Source organism: Thamnophis elegans, chromosome 8 (assembly GCF_009769535.1).
Source record: "Thamnophis elegans isolate rThaEle1 chromosome 8, rThaEle1.pri, whole genome shotgun sequence".
Classification (NCBI taxonomy): Eukaryota; Metazoa; Chordata; class Lepidosauria; order Squamata; family Colubridae; genus Thamnophis; species Thamnophis elegans.
This window is the reverse complement of record NC_045548.1, coordinates 79,125,652-79,141,344: the sequence shown is the minus strand read 5'-3', so window position 1 is coordinate 79,141,344 and position 15,693 is coordinate 79,125,652. Positions and strand designations below refer to the sequence as shown.

The 15,693-nt window shown below is 51.1% G+C and overlaps 1 protein-coding gene across 1 annotated transcript in view; it reads right to left on the bottom strand.

The window, feature by feature from the left end:
* Positions 1-294: 294 nt before the first annotated feature.
* The window catches only part of ZC3H3 (zinc finger CCCH-type containing 3), a 154,603-nt gene continuing 139,204 nt past the window's right edge, over positions 295-15,693 (bottom strand). The window contains exons 6-10 of the mRNA XM_032222348.1: positions 13,140-13,227; positions 9,757-9,915; positions 7,793-7,862; positions 1,101-1,232; positions 295-336 (exon numbers count right to left, since the gene is read on the bottom strand). Of these exons, the coding sequence (XP_032078239.1) occupies positions 295-336; positions 1,101-1,232; positions 7,793-7,862; positions 9,757-9,915; positions 13,140-13,227 (491 nt within the window). The remainder of the gene's footprint in view (positions 337-1,100; positions 1,233-7,792; positions 7,863-9,756; positions 9,916-13,139; positions 13,228-15,693) is intronic.

Below are 15,693 nucleotides of genomic sequence, written 5' to 3'. Positions count from 1 at the left end.
ATTCACCCACCCCGACATTTCCTGAAAGAACAGGAGGCGCATCGGAGGTTGCTGAGCTGTTTTCCCACCACCACCACTCCCTTTTTTTACATCAGCTTGGAGAACAGAAATGGGTCTTTGGATGACCTGCGATGCTGAGAAGAACCGACTAAATCAGCAACGTCAAAGCTTGGTAACGTTAAGACTTTTGCCTACGGAGATTCTCCTAGATCATCCAGGCCATGGCTCTGCCAAAGGGGCTTTCTCCAAAAGGCAGCCGGGATTTCTTGGTTTTTTTTCCCCTTTCAAAACGGTTCACTTCTCATCCAAGAAGTTGCTGAAGAAGTGCAGAAGCCGCTTGGATGAGAAGCGAGAAAGTTTCCGGGATGGGGGGGACCCAAGAATTGTGAAATTCAACCTCCCAGAATTGTGGATTTCAACCTCCTAGAATTGTGGACTTCATCTCCCAAAATTGTGGACTTCATCTCCCAGAATTGTGGATTTCAACCTCCCAGAATTGTGGATTTCAACCTCCCATAATTGTGGATTTCAACCTCCCATAATTGTGGACTTCATCTCCCAGAATTGTGGATTTCAACCTTCCAGAATTGTGAATTTCAACCTCCCAGAATTGTGGATTTCAACCTCCTAGAATTGTGGACTTCATCTCCCATAATTGTGGACTTCAACTCCCAGAATTATGGATTTCAACCTCCCAGAATTGTGGATTTCAACCTCCCAGAATTGTGAATTTCAACCTCCTAGAATTATGGACTTCATCTCCCATAATTGTGGATTTCAACTCCCAGAATTATGGATTTCAATCTCCCAGAATTGTGGATTTCAATTCCCAAATTGTGAACTTCAACTCTCGGAATTCCCCCCAGCCAGCCTTGCTGGCTGGGGAATTCTGGGAGTTGGCCGTCCACAAGTCTTAAAAGTCGCCAAAGTTGGAGACCCTTGTACTAGCTGAAGAGGCCTCCTTGCCCTATTTCCTCATGATCGGAAGGTGGTGGAGGAGACGCACCACTTCTCCACTTGAAGATGACTCAAGGAAAAGCAGCCTTGCAAGGGCCAACTAGAGAGGAGTTGCTCGCTGGACCCATGGCCCCCGTCCTCACCTTCTCTCCCAAGGGACAATAGCCCTTCAGGAAGTCCGAGCAGACCTCTGCTTTCCTGGACACGTAGACGTGGCTGTAAGGGCAGTCGCTGTTGCTGCAGATTCCCTTCAGGAAGTAGGAGCAGACGGGCATCTGACGGGGGGGGGGGGGAAGCAAAGAGAGAAGAGGGGGGATTGAGGGAGGACCTCCTGCAAGTCAGGAAAAAAAAAACAAGCCACCCCCAAACCCATCCCTCCGCTCTGTAGGAATGTGAGCGTACCACTCTACGCTACGCTGGTGAGGCCATATTTGCAATTCTGAGCGTAGAGCAATGGAGATGGTTTGGGGGCTGGGGGATTGAATTTATGAAGGGTGAAATGTCTGTGGAGATTCTCCGTCCTCTAGGTCAGAGTTCTCCCAAAGGTGTTTTTTTTCTTTCAGGAGGCAACTGGACTTTCTGGATTTTCTTTGAAGATGTTTCGCTTCTCCTCCAAGAAGCTTCTTCAGCTCTGATTGAATGGAGGGGGAAGGGAAGGATTGATGCTCCTTGCAGGCAGCTGGTCATTTGCATCCTTTTAGACGGACCTTGAGGCCGCTTGGAGCTTTACCTGTGTCCTCGGGGTCACCTGAGTGGTGCAAATGGTCCCTGTCCCTCTGGAAATCCATTCCTCCTCCCACACCATTCCAAGGGTCTTCATCCCAAATTGTGTAGCTAAACGTCTGTAGAGATCCTCAGCCATCCAGGTCGTGGTTGTCCCAAAGGTGATTTTTTCAGGAGGCAGCTGGACTTTCTGGTTTTTTTTTTGAAGGCGTTTCGCTTCTCCTCCAAGAAGCTTCTTCAGCTCCGACTGGATGGTGGGGAAAGGAAGGATTTATGCTCCTTGCAGACAGCTGGTCATTTGCATCCTTTGAGAGGGTCGTTGAGGCCGCTTGGAGGTCTATCTGTGTCCTCAGGGTCACCTGACTGGTGCAAATGGTTCCGGTAGTCTTCATTTTTTCCCTCTGGAAAACAACTAGGACAGTGTTTCTCAACCTTGGCAACTTGAAGATGTCGGGACTTCAACTCCCAGAATCCCCCAGCCAGCATTCGCTGGCTGGGGAATTCTGGGAGTTGAAGTCCGGACATCTTCAAGTTGCCAAGGTTGAGAAACACTGAACTAGGAAGAAAGGGCATAAAAATCAGTTCATCAGAACTGATGAAGCTTCTTGGATGAGCGGCGAAACCTTTTCTTCTTCAAAGGAAATAAAACCCAGTTGAACCCCGCAAAAGGCACCTTTGGAGACGGTCCAATTGGTTGGGAAACCTCCATTCAACCCCCGGGGTGGGAAGAGTTGATGGTTTGGTGAGCTGCACCAAACTCCAGTCTGTGGACATTGGCCTGGGCTTAACGTGCCGTGTGAATCCGGCCGATTGTTCAGCTTGTTCAGAAAACTAGGCGAAGTCCCTTCTTCAATGCCGTCGCTAACTTCGGACGGCCAGTAAGCAAAGCGCTGTTAAGTCGAGGATTAGCCGTCGTGTGAGACACGAGGGGGAAGGGCAAGCCGGAAGGCCGAAAGACAAAGGGAGTTTTGAAAAGCGAAGAGTTTATTTCTAATTGTCTTTTGACTGCAGGCGGCTCCGATAAAGGCCAGGGCTTCGGGGCTCTCGGCCGCGGCATGGCCGTCCACGGAGGCCTTTAATGGAGCTTTGGATAGAGCGATCAAATTAGCTCTAATAAAAAGAGGACCATAAAGCCCCCCTCCCACCCCCATGCAGGACTCCAGCCCCTCCCAGCTGCCGGGGCTGAGCCATTACCCCGAGAAGCGCCTTCTCGTTTCAATTAACCTTGTTTGCACCCGGCGACGTCCCTGCAAATAACGGCAACATTAACGCCGAGCGCTCGCCCGCCACGGCCATATTAGGCAGCTCCGACGAGGCGCCCGCCTCCGCGAGCCGGCAGCTAATGAACCCGAAACTCCACGTGAATTTCCAAATTGCTCACCACAGAATTTTGAAGCTCTATTAGGGAGAAAAATGCTGATTCTTGCCGAGCGCCCTGAAGGGGAAAAGCTGTTGCAGCAGCAGCAGCAGCCGCCTGCCTCGGCCCGAGCCCCAGCCCGCCATCTCCCCTTGGCCTCCCACCACAGCCGTCGGGACCGGGGGGGGGGGCAGGATGAGGCCAGGAGACGTTCCCCTCCTCTCCCTCCCTGGAGGCTCTGAAGGAGAGACCAGGCAGCCACTGGCCTGGAATGGGAGAGGGCTGCGATGGGGAGCCTATGGCACAAGGGCCAGGGGAGGCACGCAGAGGCCTCTCCGTGGGCACACGCCCTGTGGGCACTGGACAACCGGGGTCAAAAATGGCCTCAAATTAGGCCTTGTTTGGATCATTTTCAGGCCATTTTTCAGGCCATTTTCAGTCCATTTTCCGGACCATTTTTGGATTGTTTTCAGGGCTTTTTGGGGCCTGAAAGTGGCTCAAAAAAAACCCTGAAAATGCCCTGAAAAACAGCCTGTAAGAGGCCCCCAAAACAGGCATGTGCACGCCAGCCAGCTGGTCTCCGGTGTGCACATCCACATGCATGCACGTGTGTTCCATTTTGGGCACTTGGTGCCAAAAAGGTTCGCCATCACTAGCATAGGTTCTCCTGCTTGAGCAGGGGGCTGGACTAGAAGACCTCCAAGGTCCCTTGAGATGGCTGCATGCTCCCTCTGGGCACACCTCCGCCGGGTGGGACGGGGGGCCTTAAAAGAAGGAAGGCCCAAAGCTCCTGGTGGCCAGAGCCCCCCACGTCTGCTGGAGGAATTAACTCGCTAGCTGCTCTGCTTCCACCCCGCTTTGATAAACGAGGCTCCCGCCACCTTTTCCTGGTAATTACCAGGTTAACAGGAAGCTACGGGATCAGGGGAAGAAGTCAGCCTGTGCTGCGGGCAGCCGCCTCTCCCTCGGCTATAAATCACGGGCAAGAGGCTCTCCCCAACGCAGAGGCAGCCCGCCTGGCTCAGCCTCAGGAGGCAGGGGGCTCCCGGCTGAACGTGGGGAGCCTGCATGTGCCACTCACATTCAACGCCCCGAAAGACCAGAGTTCTTGGTGCAACCTCTCTGCGCTGGACAAGCAAAGGGAATTCTCCCTCTGTTGGCAAATGCCTAATTTTGTATATGTGTATTTATATTTTTGTCGTGTTTATGTAGCGTCTGTTGGAGGTGGTGACCCTTTGAGAGCTGCGGGCAGCAAAATTTCGTTTGAAACATATGCCGATTAGTGCACAATCAAAGTGACCATGAATTTCTATTCTGTGTATCCATCTATCCAAAACTAAGAGGAAAGCAATGGCATAGGGGAGGGGAGGGAGGAGAGGAAGGATGGGAGGAAGGGAAGAAAGAGAAGAGAAAGAAAGAAAGAGCAGATAAAATAAACTATGAAAATATATAACAATATATATAAAAGTTAAAAGTGAGAAGAAGGCAAATGTGCATTGAGGAAGAGTTGAGAGCAGAGAGGGGGAAGGAAGGAAGGAAGGAAGGAAGGAAGGAAGGAAGGAAGGAAGGAAGGAAGGAAGGAAGGAAGGAAGGAAAAAAGAGAAAGAAAGAAAGAGCAGATAAAAAAATGAGAAGAAGGCAAGAGCAAATGTGCATTGAGGAGGAGAGGGGAGCAGAGGGGGAAGGAAGGAAGGAAAGAAAGAAAGAAAAGAAAAAGGAAGGAAGAAAGAAAGAGCAGATAAAATAAACTATGAAAATATATAACAATATATATAAAAGTTAAAAAATGAGAAGAAGGTAAGAGCAAATGTGCATTGAGGAGGAGTGGAGAGCAGAGGGGGGAAGGAAAGAAGGAAGGAAGGAAGGAAGGAAGGAAGGAAGGAAGGAAGGAAGGAAGGAAGGAAGGAAGGAAGGAAGGAAGGAAGGAAGGAAGGGGGAGTCTTTGGATTCCGGGTAGATAAAATATTGAAAGGTAAAACACTATGAATGTACATGAATTGGCATAGAGTAAAATGAAATTTCATGGCATGCAGCTGTTCAATATACGCTATGTAGGCAGCTCACCTGGAGCAAATCTTGGCTCCTGCACATTGAAACCTTCTCCTGCCTCTTCAGGGCCCTCCTCTGTGAGTCCCTGCCCAAACCAAAGCCTCCGGTTGAACGAACGCAGCCAGCTGTTCCCCACACGAAAAGTAAGTAAATAAGCAGTTTCTCACCCTGCCGGCACATCTGGCCAGCTGGGCTTTACCTGCTGGGTCAGCAGCTGTGCAGAGCGAAGTTAGATACAGATTAACTGAGTAGGAAGGGGCCTGGGGGTCTCCCAGTCCAGCCCCCTGCTCAAGCAGGAGGCCCAGGGCCAGGGAGGGCTAACCTTTGCCTCGTTGTGTGCCAAAAGGGCACGAGCGACAGCGCACACCCACATCCATAAGGCAATGCGCACGGGACCTCCCATGTGCATTCTCCCCCCCAGCATGCGCGTGAGCGTCTCCCGTGCAGGCGCCCCACCCTCAGCGCCCATTTTTGGCTTCCAGGTTGGTGCAGGAGGCTCAGTTTTGCTGAGGGCTGCGTGAGGGCCCAAAATGCGATGCGAGAGTCCCATCCCGTCCTCCCCGGCGCATGTGCGGCAGAGACCCGAAGACCAACTGGCCGGCAGGAGGCACATGTGGTGGAGCTGGGCTGGTGCAACGGCTGGCGTGCCTGAAGAGAGGGCTCTGCGTGCCGTAGCTTCGCCATCACGGCCCTGTATCATTCTGGATCAATGGCTGTCCAGTATCTTTTGCAAACCTCTACTGGTGGAGCATCCACAACTTCTTGTGGCAAGTCGTTCCACCGGTTAATAGTCCTCGTTTCTCTTTAGTTCCAGGTTGCTCCTCTCCTTGGTTAGCTTCTCCCCGTTGTTTCTTCTCCTGCCTTCTGGTGCTCTGCAGAATAGGTTGCCCCCCCCCTTCCTTGGGGCAGCCCCTCAAATATTGGAAGGCTGCTATCATCGTACCGACTCTACTTGCACCAGTTCTCATCCCTCTTTCATGTCCATTGAGCCAGCTCTGTCCCGAGACATCTCCGAGGTCACCTGGACACCGCAGTGCTGGGTTACGGACGATACGCCACAGTACGGGCGTACCGGTGCCTGCTGGCAGCACCAGGTACCGTTCCGGCACAGGGCTTTGGAGGACCCACCCGCCCACGTTCCTTACTTGTATGTGACCCAACCGGGCCATTGGTACACGCAGCGTACGGTGCCTGCATGATGCTCCGTCGAGAAGCTGGAGTGTCGCAGGGCGGTGGTGCGCATACATGCGCAGCGCACATGCATGTGGTGGACACCCGGCCCCATCGCAGTGTACCGGTTGTGATGGGATCCGGAACCCACCACTGGGTCACCCTGACATCACGGAGCGCTGATAACTTCTCACCAAAGTGGTACCGAACCTAGTCGTGCTTTTGAGCGGCTCGGTTAGTAGGAGGTGGGGTAAGGACAGGAGCTCATCCCATCACGAGGCGCTAGGGTCTCGAACCTGGGCTGCGGGCTTTGTAGCCAACAAATCAGAAATCAGAATAGAGCTGGAAGGGACCTTGAAGGTCTTCTAGTACAGCCCAGCATCGTAACCGCTGAGCCACCGTGCCGCCCTAGATTGCATGATAGCAAGGATCAACTTCCAGAATGCTGAGCCTGGAGGGTGTTGTCCTGCCCCCTTTCGGAGCCTGAATCTGTGGAGGAAGAGGAGCCAGAACTGGAGCCGATAGAGATCAAGGAGGCTTCGGAGGAATGTGGGGAGGAGGAGCAGGCTGAGTCAGGTCGGGGCCCCTCTGGATTGGGACGGCTTGTAGGCAGGGAGGAAGGGGGGCAGGATGACCAAGAGAGCCCAAGCAGTGAGCAGGAGAGACTGAGCTCAGGCGAGGAGCAAGGACCACCCCCTCCTGATCCAAGAGCACGGAGAGTGGAGAGAAGGCAGAAACAGCACAGGCCGAACTGACAACTGAAGAGAAGAGCGCCCCGCCCCTCTTCACAAGGCACACCTGGGGACTGAGACTTAAGGGGGCCCTGTGGGGAGGGTCATTTGTCAGGAACAAAGGCTGAATTCATGGAGTATTGTGTGTCGTTGGACATTTCCTGGATTTCTTGCTTCATTTGTTGCTTCCTGGATTAATTGCCGTGTTCCTTTGCTTCCTGGACTCATTGCCCTGCTGGATTTCTTGCGTTGCAGCCGTTGCGATCACTGCGTTGCACTAGACTACTTGCAGCCAGAGGCTGCTAGAGGTGTGTGTGTGTGTGTGTGTGTGAGATCACTTTGCTCTGGGACTTGCCAGAAACGTGGGAGCATTGGGGGAAACTTGGAGCAATGAAGGGGCACTTCGAACTATCAGCTGCCTGTGTTGCCTCTGTGCCAAGGAATCGCGGCGGAAGTGGCAAATCAGCCTGGAGGTACATCTATGTGTGCGTGAATGTGTGTGTGTGTGTGTGTCCAGGGCCTCAGCTGCTCTACCCTCGATCCCTGTAATCCCTACTAAAGTGGCAGGCAGGCGGCCTCAGGTGCCGCCGAGAGGCACCCGGCTTAATGTGCTAAAGTACCGATGCTTCAAGTTGGTGCGAGAGACACACTCTGCTCTCATTAGGGGGAAGCGTCCCCATAACTGTGGGAAAACGCTTCGTCGAGGGATGTGCAAATGAGGATTAGGAAGTGTCGGAAGCATCTCCCCCTCCCCCCAACCTGCTGTCTCTGCAGAGAACCACTTAGCGACCGAGGCTAAACCTACCTTGTCCTTCGAAATCTTGTGTGCGAAGGGACACGTCCCGTCCGTCTTCTTGCAGGCCCCGCGGAGGAATCTGTCAAGGGGAGCGAAGAGAGGGTCAACTTAGGAGCTGCAGAGAGCAAGGAGGAAGAAGACCTCGAGGGAGGGGCAGGTGGTCCTTGCCTTAGCACCACAACTAAGGACCGGATTTTCGATGCTAAAGCAAAGCAATGGAAGCGACTTGTGCCCGGTTCTGTAACAACATGGTTGTTATTCAAACTCCAAGCAGCCGCAGAAGGAGAGAGCCTGGGGACGGAGTCAAGAGAGGAAGGAGCCCGGAGTCGTTATGTTATCACACAGTCCAATCCTCCTTGAAGCCTTCTAACTCTTACCTTGCGCCAATTTAGTGCCAACCATTAATTGACTAAATACCTGTGTGTAGGCATGAGCAACTGTTGTAGAAAAGACGGGACATGCAAGCCAGCTCTTCAGAGAAGGAATAGTTTATTTGCGCAGGTTCATAGCAAAGAATAAATGGCCTGAACATTGAATGAAATTCAGGAACTTCCTTATATAGTTTATCACTTTCAGCTAAAGCCACCTGTTAGTTTTGGAAACACCCCTCAAGATTTGCCCTTGAGTTACAGAAAGTATGTCTACAGGATGTCATAATACATGGGTCAGCTAACAGACATGCATAGCTCGTATTTTGAGGAACTAACAATATGTGTCTACCAAACAGATTAACAGCCAAACCAGCAGATGGGCTAAAATAGATGTTTTCCTTCAGCATATTTCATGTACAGACTTCCTTCTAACCCGTGTCTAACCGCACTATGTCCTAAAAGCAAACCTTGCAATTCCTATGTGAACGGTTAAAGCTTAATATCATGAAACCCAACTTTGGTTCAGGCTTGAGGCCTACTTCGGTTCAGCCTGCCACAATGGGGAAGGGAAGGATTTTTTTTTAAAGTTTATTTTTATTTTTATTACCTTATATATAGTTACAGGTCAGGTAGTTATTGTTCTTATTTATCTTTCTCACTTTTACATATTTCTTTTTTCCATATAAAAGGTTGAAATATACATTCTGGGTTGCTTTGCTTTCCATTCCGTACAACTATTTTGTATTATCACCACCCTATTTTTTATTCTTTTCTTTTCACCCTCCCTCCCTTCTCTACTTCCTTCCTTCCTCCACTCCTTTCCTTCTCCTTCTTCCCTTACCTTTCCCCTCCTACCCTCTCTCCTTCTCTTTCGATCCCTTCCCTCCTTCCTCTCCTTTCCTTTCTTTCTTCCTTCCCTCTCCTTTCCTCTCTCCTCCTCTTTCTTTCCTTTTCCATCTTCCCTTGCTACTCCCCTACTCCTCTCTTCCTTTCCCCCCTCCTACTCTCTCCTCTTTCTATCCCTTCCCTCCTTCTTCTCCTTTCCTCTTTCTTCCTTCTCTCCCCTTCCCTCTCTCCTCCTCTCCTCTCTTCTTTTACTTTTCTATTGTTGTGGTTATCTCTTTTCAACTCTGAACTGGTGTATTTTCGGATGGCATTCCATGGGGAAGGGAAGGATTTATACTCCTTGCAGACAGCTGGTCATTTGCATCCTTTAGGAAGCCGTTGAGACCACCTGGAGGTTTTTCTGTGAGGGGGGAGGGATATATATCAGGTTTGACGAGACGTGTAGATTTTAATGTAATTTGACTCCACATGTATACTGTTTTTTCTTATATTTTCATTACTATTATTATTATTTAATACTATATGATACGGGCTATGTGAGTGTATGTTATGAAAATGGAAATAATTTTTTTTTAAAAAGAAAAATGGAATTTCACCACTGGTTTTCGTTAAGCCCTGCGGTTTATACGTCGACATACCTGAAAGCTAAGAAAGTTGAGAAAGGCCAATCTAGGTATGAAAAGGTGGCATTCCAACGGGCGTGTGAGCGTTAACGTTTGGCTGAAAGGGGTCGGGAGAAGACAAAGACGAACAGACCTGGTGCAGACAGCCACTTTCTCGGGGTCGTGGATGTACGGACAGCTGTCCCCGCGGTTGCACTTCCCAAAACGGTTGTAGTACATGCAGTATTCCTTCTTCCTCTCCTTGCGCAGTTTGGCCTGGCGGATGATGGCAAGGCTCCTTTGCACAGCGCGGCTGCCGGGAGGGACAGAAGCAGGCAGGGGAGCTCAGGGTTAGGCAAGGCCTTTGACGGGGGACGAGAGCTGAATAACAGAGCGGGAAGGGACCCCGGGAGGTCTTCTAGTCCAACCCCCTGCTGAAGAAGGAAACCCTCTAACGGGTGTCAAAATCAAGGTCAGATCAACGGGAAGAGGAAAGAAGCCAGCAGTTTGGGGAGTGGCATCAAGCTAGCCACGCCCACCCAGTTGGTCATGCCCACCCAGTTGGCCATGCCCGGCCGCCCCGCAATCAATGAAATTGAGATTGACACCCACTGCACTATAACAAGCCAGACAAATGGCTGAGCAATCCCTTCTTGGGAACCTCCAACGATGCAGCGCCCACAAGTTCTGGAGGCCGGTCGTTCCACTGGTTAATTGTTCTCGGTGTCAATGGGGATACAGAATAACAAGGCTTGAAGGGACCTTGGAGGTCTTCTAGTCCACCCCCTTGCTCAAGAAGGAAATCCCACATCATATTAGGGAAAGGATTTGTCTCTTCTTAAAATGTCTCCAGTGATGGAGCCACCCACAACTTCTGGAGGCAACTTCTGTTCCACTTTCTGTGAATGGGGGATACAGAATAACAGAGCTGGAAGGGACCTTGGAGGTCTTCTAGTCCAACCCACTGCTCAAGACCCTACATACCAGTGATGGCGAACCTTTTTTGGCTCGTGTGCCATAAGTGGGGGGAGCGCAGGGGGGTCGTGTGCAGGCGTGCCGCACCCATAATGCAATGTGTGATCCCCCTAGTGTGCATGCGCGCACTACAGGTGCTCCCCCCATTTTTTGCATACTTTTTCCACCCTCCCTGGCTCCAGAGGCTTTATAGGAGCCTGGGGAGGGCGAAAACAGCCTCCCCCCCCCTCCCCGGACGCCCTCCGGAGGCTTCAGGGACCTTCAGGAGGCTTCCATGAAGCCTCCGGAGCAGTCAAAACGACCCTCTGAGCAAACCGGAAGTCCATTCCCAAATGTCCGGTTTGCCCGTAGGGGCGGTTTTTTGCGCTCCGGAGGCTTCAGGGACGCTCATGAGGTCTCCGGAGGATCTCTGAGGAGGTGGGGGGCTCCTACCTCCCAGGGGGGAGGATCTCTGAGGAGGTGGGGGGCTCCTACCTCCCCAGGCTCCTACAAAGCCTCTGAAGCCTGGGGAGGGCGAAAAATGGCTTTAAAAAAGGGCTGAACTCAGCTGGACAGTGCGCGCATGTGCCTCGCATGCCCTGACAAATGGCTCCGTGTGCCACCTGTGGCCCCGCGTGCCATAGGTTCGCCATCACTGCTATCTACCATCCCACTCAAATGCCTGTCCAGTCTCTTCTGTTCCACTGGTTAGTGGTTCTCACTGTTAGGAAATTTCTCCTTAATTCCAGGTAGCTCCTCTCCTTGATTTAGAGGGTAGGGGATGTAGATGGGGTGGGGTTAGGGAAGAAGAGAAGAAATAAAGCAGACCCCCCCCCCCAATTAGAAACAGAAATGAGGCGGAAGGCAGAGAACAGGTTGAAATTTCCAGAGAAGGGGGAGCGCCCACATCCCGATTGCATATCATGGGGGGATCGATCACTTTAATTCACTCAGTATTGAGTAGCCAACCGTTGGAACGACGTTATTAAAGCATTTATTGAAAAGAGCCGCGATATCACCCCTCTGGGTGCTGGTAATATTCAAGCCATTCTTTCAATAGCGATGGGGTAAATATCTCTCGGTGGCATTCATTAATTTGGGCATTGTTAACCTGCGTCGGCGGTTCGGCGGCTGGGGATTAAATTACTGCGGTGTATAAATGCGTGATTAAAATCTCCCTCTGAGCCTCTCTTGGTCTCCCGGGCTCAAGGCGGCTCACAACCTCCAAAATCCACTTCGAAAGGCGAGAAAACAACGAAGAGGAAATCTAAGTGGCCTCCTCTGAGCCCCTCTTCGACTTAAGGGAAGGGAGGTAGGCTGTGGATGAGAGGTTTTGTTGCTCCCAGAAGGCAGAGATGGGGATCATAGTGAAGCGATCTCTCAAGTCAAAGATACTCGCTTGGCATTTGACAAAAGTCACCCATCCAGCTTTCATGCCTGAGGCAGGACTAGAACTCACCGTCTCCTAGTGGTTGGCCTAAAATGGCCAAACTGGCTTTCATATGTATGACAAGAACTCACTTTCTCCTAGCAATCAGACCACCTAGCCAGCTTTCATGCCTAAGAAAGGACTAGAACTCCCAGTGCCCTAGTGATTGGTCCATCTTTCGTGCTTAAGGCAAAACTGGAACTCACTGACTCCAGGTTTTTAGGCCAGGACTTTCACCATTAACCAAACTGGGTGTCAGGCCTGCCGCCATCTTTTCTTTTGGGTCTTTGGCCTGCCACATTTTCCATTCTTCTACTATGCATTTTCTATGGTGGAGAAGTGGGAGGGAGGGATTGTACGGAGTGAGATGCGATGCAGCCATAACAACATTCTTTCTGGAAAGCCAAGGTCATCCTTTGCCTCTGCACTTCTGCACCTGACCGGAACTGGATGGGTGGAAGCTGCCAGCATGGCAGGGGGAGATTGGACCATGGGATGGACTTGTGGGTGGGTGTGGGGGCAAGATCTTGAACTTCCAACTGGGTGGGGAAAACCAGGAAGCTTTCAGATTCGGGTCTTCCCAGATGTGCCAACGTGGCTCTCTTCACCAATTGGAACTCTGAGGAATCCTTTGCCTTGGACTCGGATTTAATTTTGGATGCGATTTGCAATCCTGACACGGATGCTTGTCTGTGCCGACTGCTGATTGAGTGGGTCCTGCCCCATTTCAGTTGCCTTCAAAACTGAGGCCCCCAACCAGGTACGTGTTAAGGCTGGGACCTGCTGGATCTCCCAGGGAAGAGTTTTGGGAATCCCAGATCTTTTGAAAGGGGATCGTGAACTTCGAGTGTTCTGAGATTGGCTGGCTGCCGCCTTCCCCGCGCTTTATTCAAGGAGAGAAGCAACTTAGAACTAAGGAGAAACTTCCTAACAGGGAGGACAATTAACTGCTGAAGTTGTCGGTGCTCCAACACTGGAGGTTTTTAAGAAGAGACTGGACGGCCGTTTGTCTGAAACGGTATAGGGTCTCCTATTTGAGCAGGGGGTTGGACTAGAAGACCTCCCAGGTCCCTTCCAACTCTGTCCTCCTGTTCTCCAGTGAGGGTGCGCGGGTGGGCCGAGGACCCCAGGGCTCTTTCAAGGACACGACTCACCTAGCAATGTAGCGGCTGGTGATGGACCGGCTTGGCCAGCCAGGTGGAGAATAGCCGGGAGCGCCAGGCGCCGAGTCGGGTCGCGATGCTGCAGGAGAGAAAGAGGACCAGTTCAGAGAGAGAATTCAGCCCTAGGTATTAACACGCAGATAGGCTTTGCAGGCAGTCCTCGACTTACGACCATTCGTTTAATGACCACTGGAAGTTATAGTGGTGCTGAAAAGGAGAGTTTCATGACTGTTGTTCCCCACACTTATGACCATTGCAGTGTCCCCACACTTATGACCATTGCAGTTCCCCGCACTTATGACCATTGCAGTGTCCCCACAGTCGTGAGATCAAAATCTGGGCTCTCTGTCACCTGGGGTGCTTTTTTATGATGGCCGGGCTATTTCCTGGGGTCATGTGATCTGGGGGATTCTGGGAATTGAAGTCCACCCAGCTTAGAATTGAAAAAAAATAATAATTGGCCATTAGAGGAACGAGGGACCCAATGAAACAAATTGAATTAAGAGTTTTTATACCGGACAATTGCTGTCCATCGGTTACTCACCACTCCTGGCATTTGGCAAAAATCCACCTGCGAGGTAAAGGCCACGCTACAAAGAAACGGGTGGGGGGGGTCCTTGTTTACCGGACAACTGCTGTCCAGCACCGTCACGAAGGTGGACGGGTGAAAGGCGAGATAACCTGGTCCAGGTGTCAAGGCGAAGCATTATGCAAACTCTCTGTGCCTCAGCTGTGCTCCCTGGCACTGGCTGGACCCCACGCCTGACCCCTGCCCTGCGGGCACCTGCAAGATCCAGTCCTGGCAGCTTCTCTACCTCCCCCCCCACTGCCCCCCTGTTTCAAGGGGGGGGGGAAGCAACGACAGGTCTTTGCTTTTGAAAGCTCCATCAGATGCCTTACACCAGGTGTGAAGTTCCTCTTTCACTCGGGTGGCAGAGATGTGGGGGAAGGCTTGAGACAAACGGAAAGGAAAATGTTGATTTATGCCCATGCCAGGAATCTAAGTGGCCGGGGTGTCAATATAGAATAAAACCACTCACTGCAGCAGGAATTCCAATTTAGAACCAGAGAAACAAAAACCAACAGATAAACCAATCTGCATCTTAAGCGATCTCAAAGTGATGCTCTTTATCTCTTGGTCCTGGAATCACTTAGCGGCTCAGAAATCTGACCCCGCCAGTGCCCTGCCTGCTCGCTCTCCTCTCCCCCATCACAGCTGCCCCATGAAAGAAACAGGTGGGGGGGGGCATCCCACACTTCCATTGGGCACTTGGGGGATGAGCTCTTCAATGCCTTGGCCAGGATTTGGTTGATTGGGTCCCTCGATCCTCTAATGGCCAGCTCAGCCTCCCCCAACCGGAAGGACATCAAGACAAAAATAGAGGAGGGGGGAAGGAGAGAGGGAGATGGGAAAGAGGAAGGGAAGGAAGGAAGGAGGTGGGTGGGTGGGTGGGAGGGAGGGAGGGAGATGGGAAAGAGGGAGGGAGGGAGGGAGGGAGGGAGGGAGGGAGGGAGGAAGGAAGGAAGGAAGGAAGGAAGGAAGGAAGGAAGGAGGGAAGGAGGGAAGGAAGGAAGGAAGACATCACTGATGATGTTACCTAGTTAGGTAACGAAAGGCCTGCAAGAAAATCACATTCAGAGAGCACCAAGGAGAAGGAAGGAAAGAAGGAAGGGAAGGAGGGAGGGAGGGATTTTTGATGACATTCCCTAGTGGGGTAATGAAACATCTGCCAGAAAACTCAGAGAGCATCAAGGATAAGGAAGGGAGGAAGAGGGAGGAAGGAAGGAAGGAAGGAAAAATGAAGGCATCAAGAAGGTGGATGAATGAGAAGGAAGGAAGGAAGGAAGGAAGGAAGGAAGGAAGGAAGGAAGGAAGGAAGGCATCCAGAAGATGGATGAATGAGAAGGAAGGAAGGAAGGAAGGAAGGAAGGAAGGAAGGAAGGAAGGAAGGAAGGAAGGAAGGAAGGAAAAATGAAGGCATCAAGAAGGTGGATGAATGAGAAGGAAGGAAGGAAGGAAGGAAGGCATCCAGAAGATGGATGAATGAGAAGGAAGGAAGGAAGGAAGGAAGGAAGGAAGGAAGGAAGGAAGGAAAAATGAAGGCATCAAGAAGGTGGATGAATGAATGAATGAATGAATGAATGAAGGAAGGAAGGAAGGAAGGAAGGAAGGAAGGAAGGAAGGAAGGAAAAATGAAGGCATCAAGAAGGTGGATGAATGAATGAATGAATGAATGAATGAATGAATGAATGAATGAATGAAGGAAGGAAGGAAGGAAGGAAGGAAGGAAGGAAGGAAAAATGAAGGCATCCAGAAGGTGGATGAATGAGAAGGAAGGAAGGAAGGAAGGAAGGAAGGAAAATGAAAGGCATCAAGAAGGTGGATGAATGAACTGAATGAATGAATGAATGAATGAATGAAGGAAGGAAGGAAGGAAGGAAGGAAGGAAGGAAGGAAGGAAGGAAAAATGAAGGCATCCAGAAGGTGGATGAATGAGAAGGAAGGAAGGAAGGAAGGAAGGAAGGAAAAATGAAGGCATCAAGA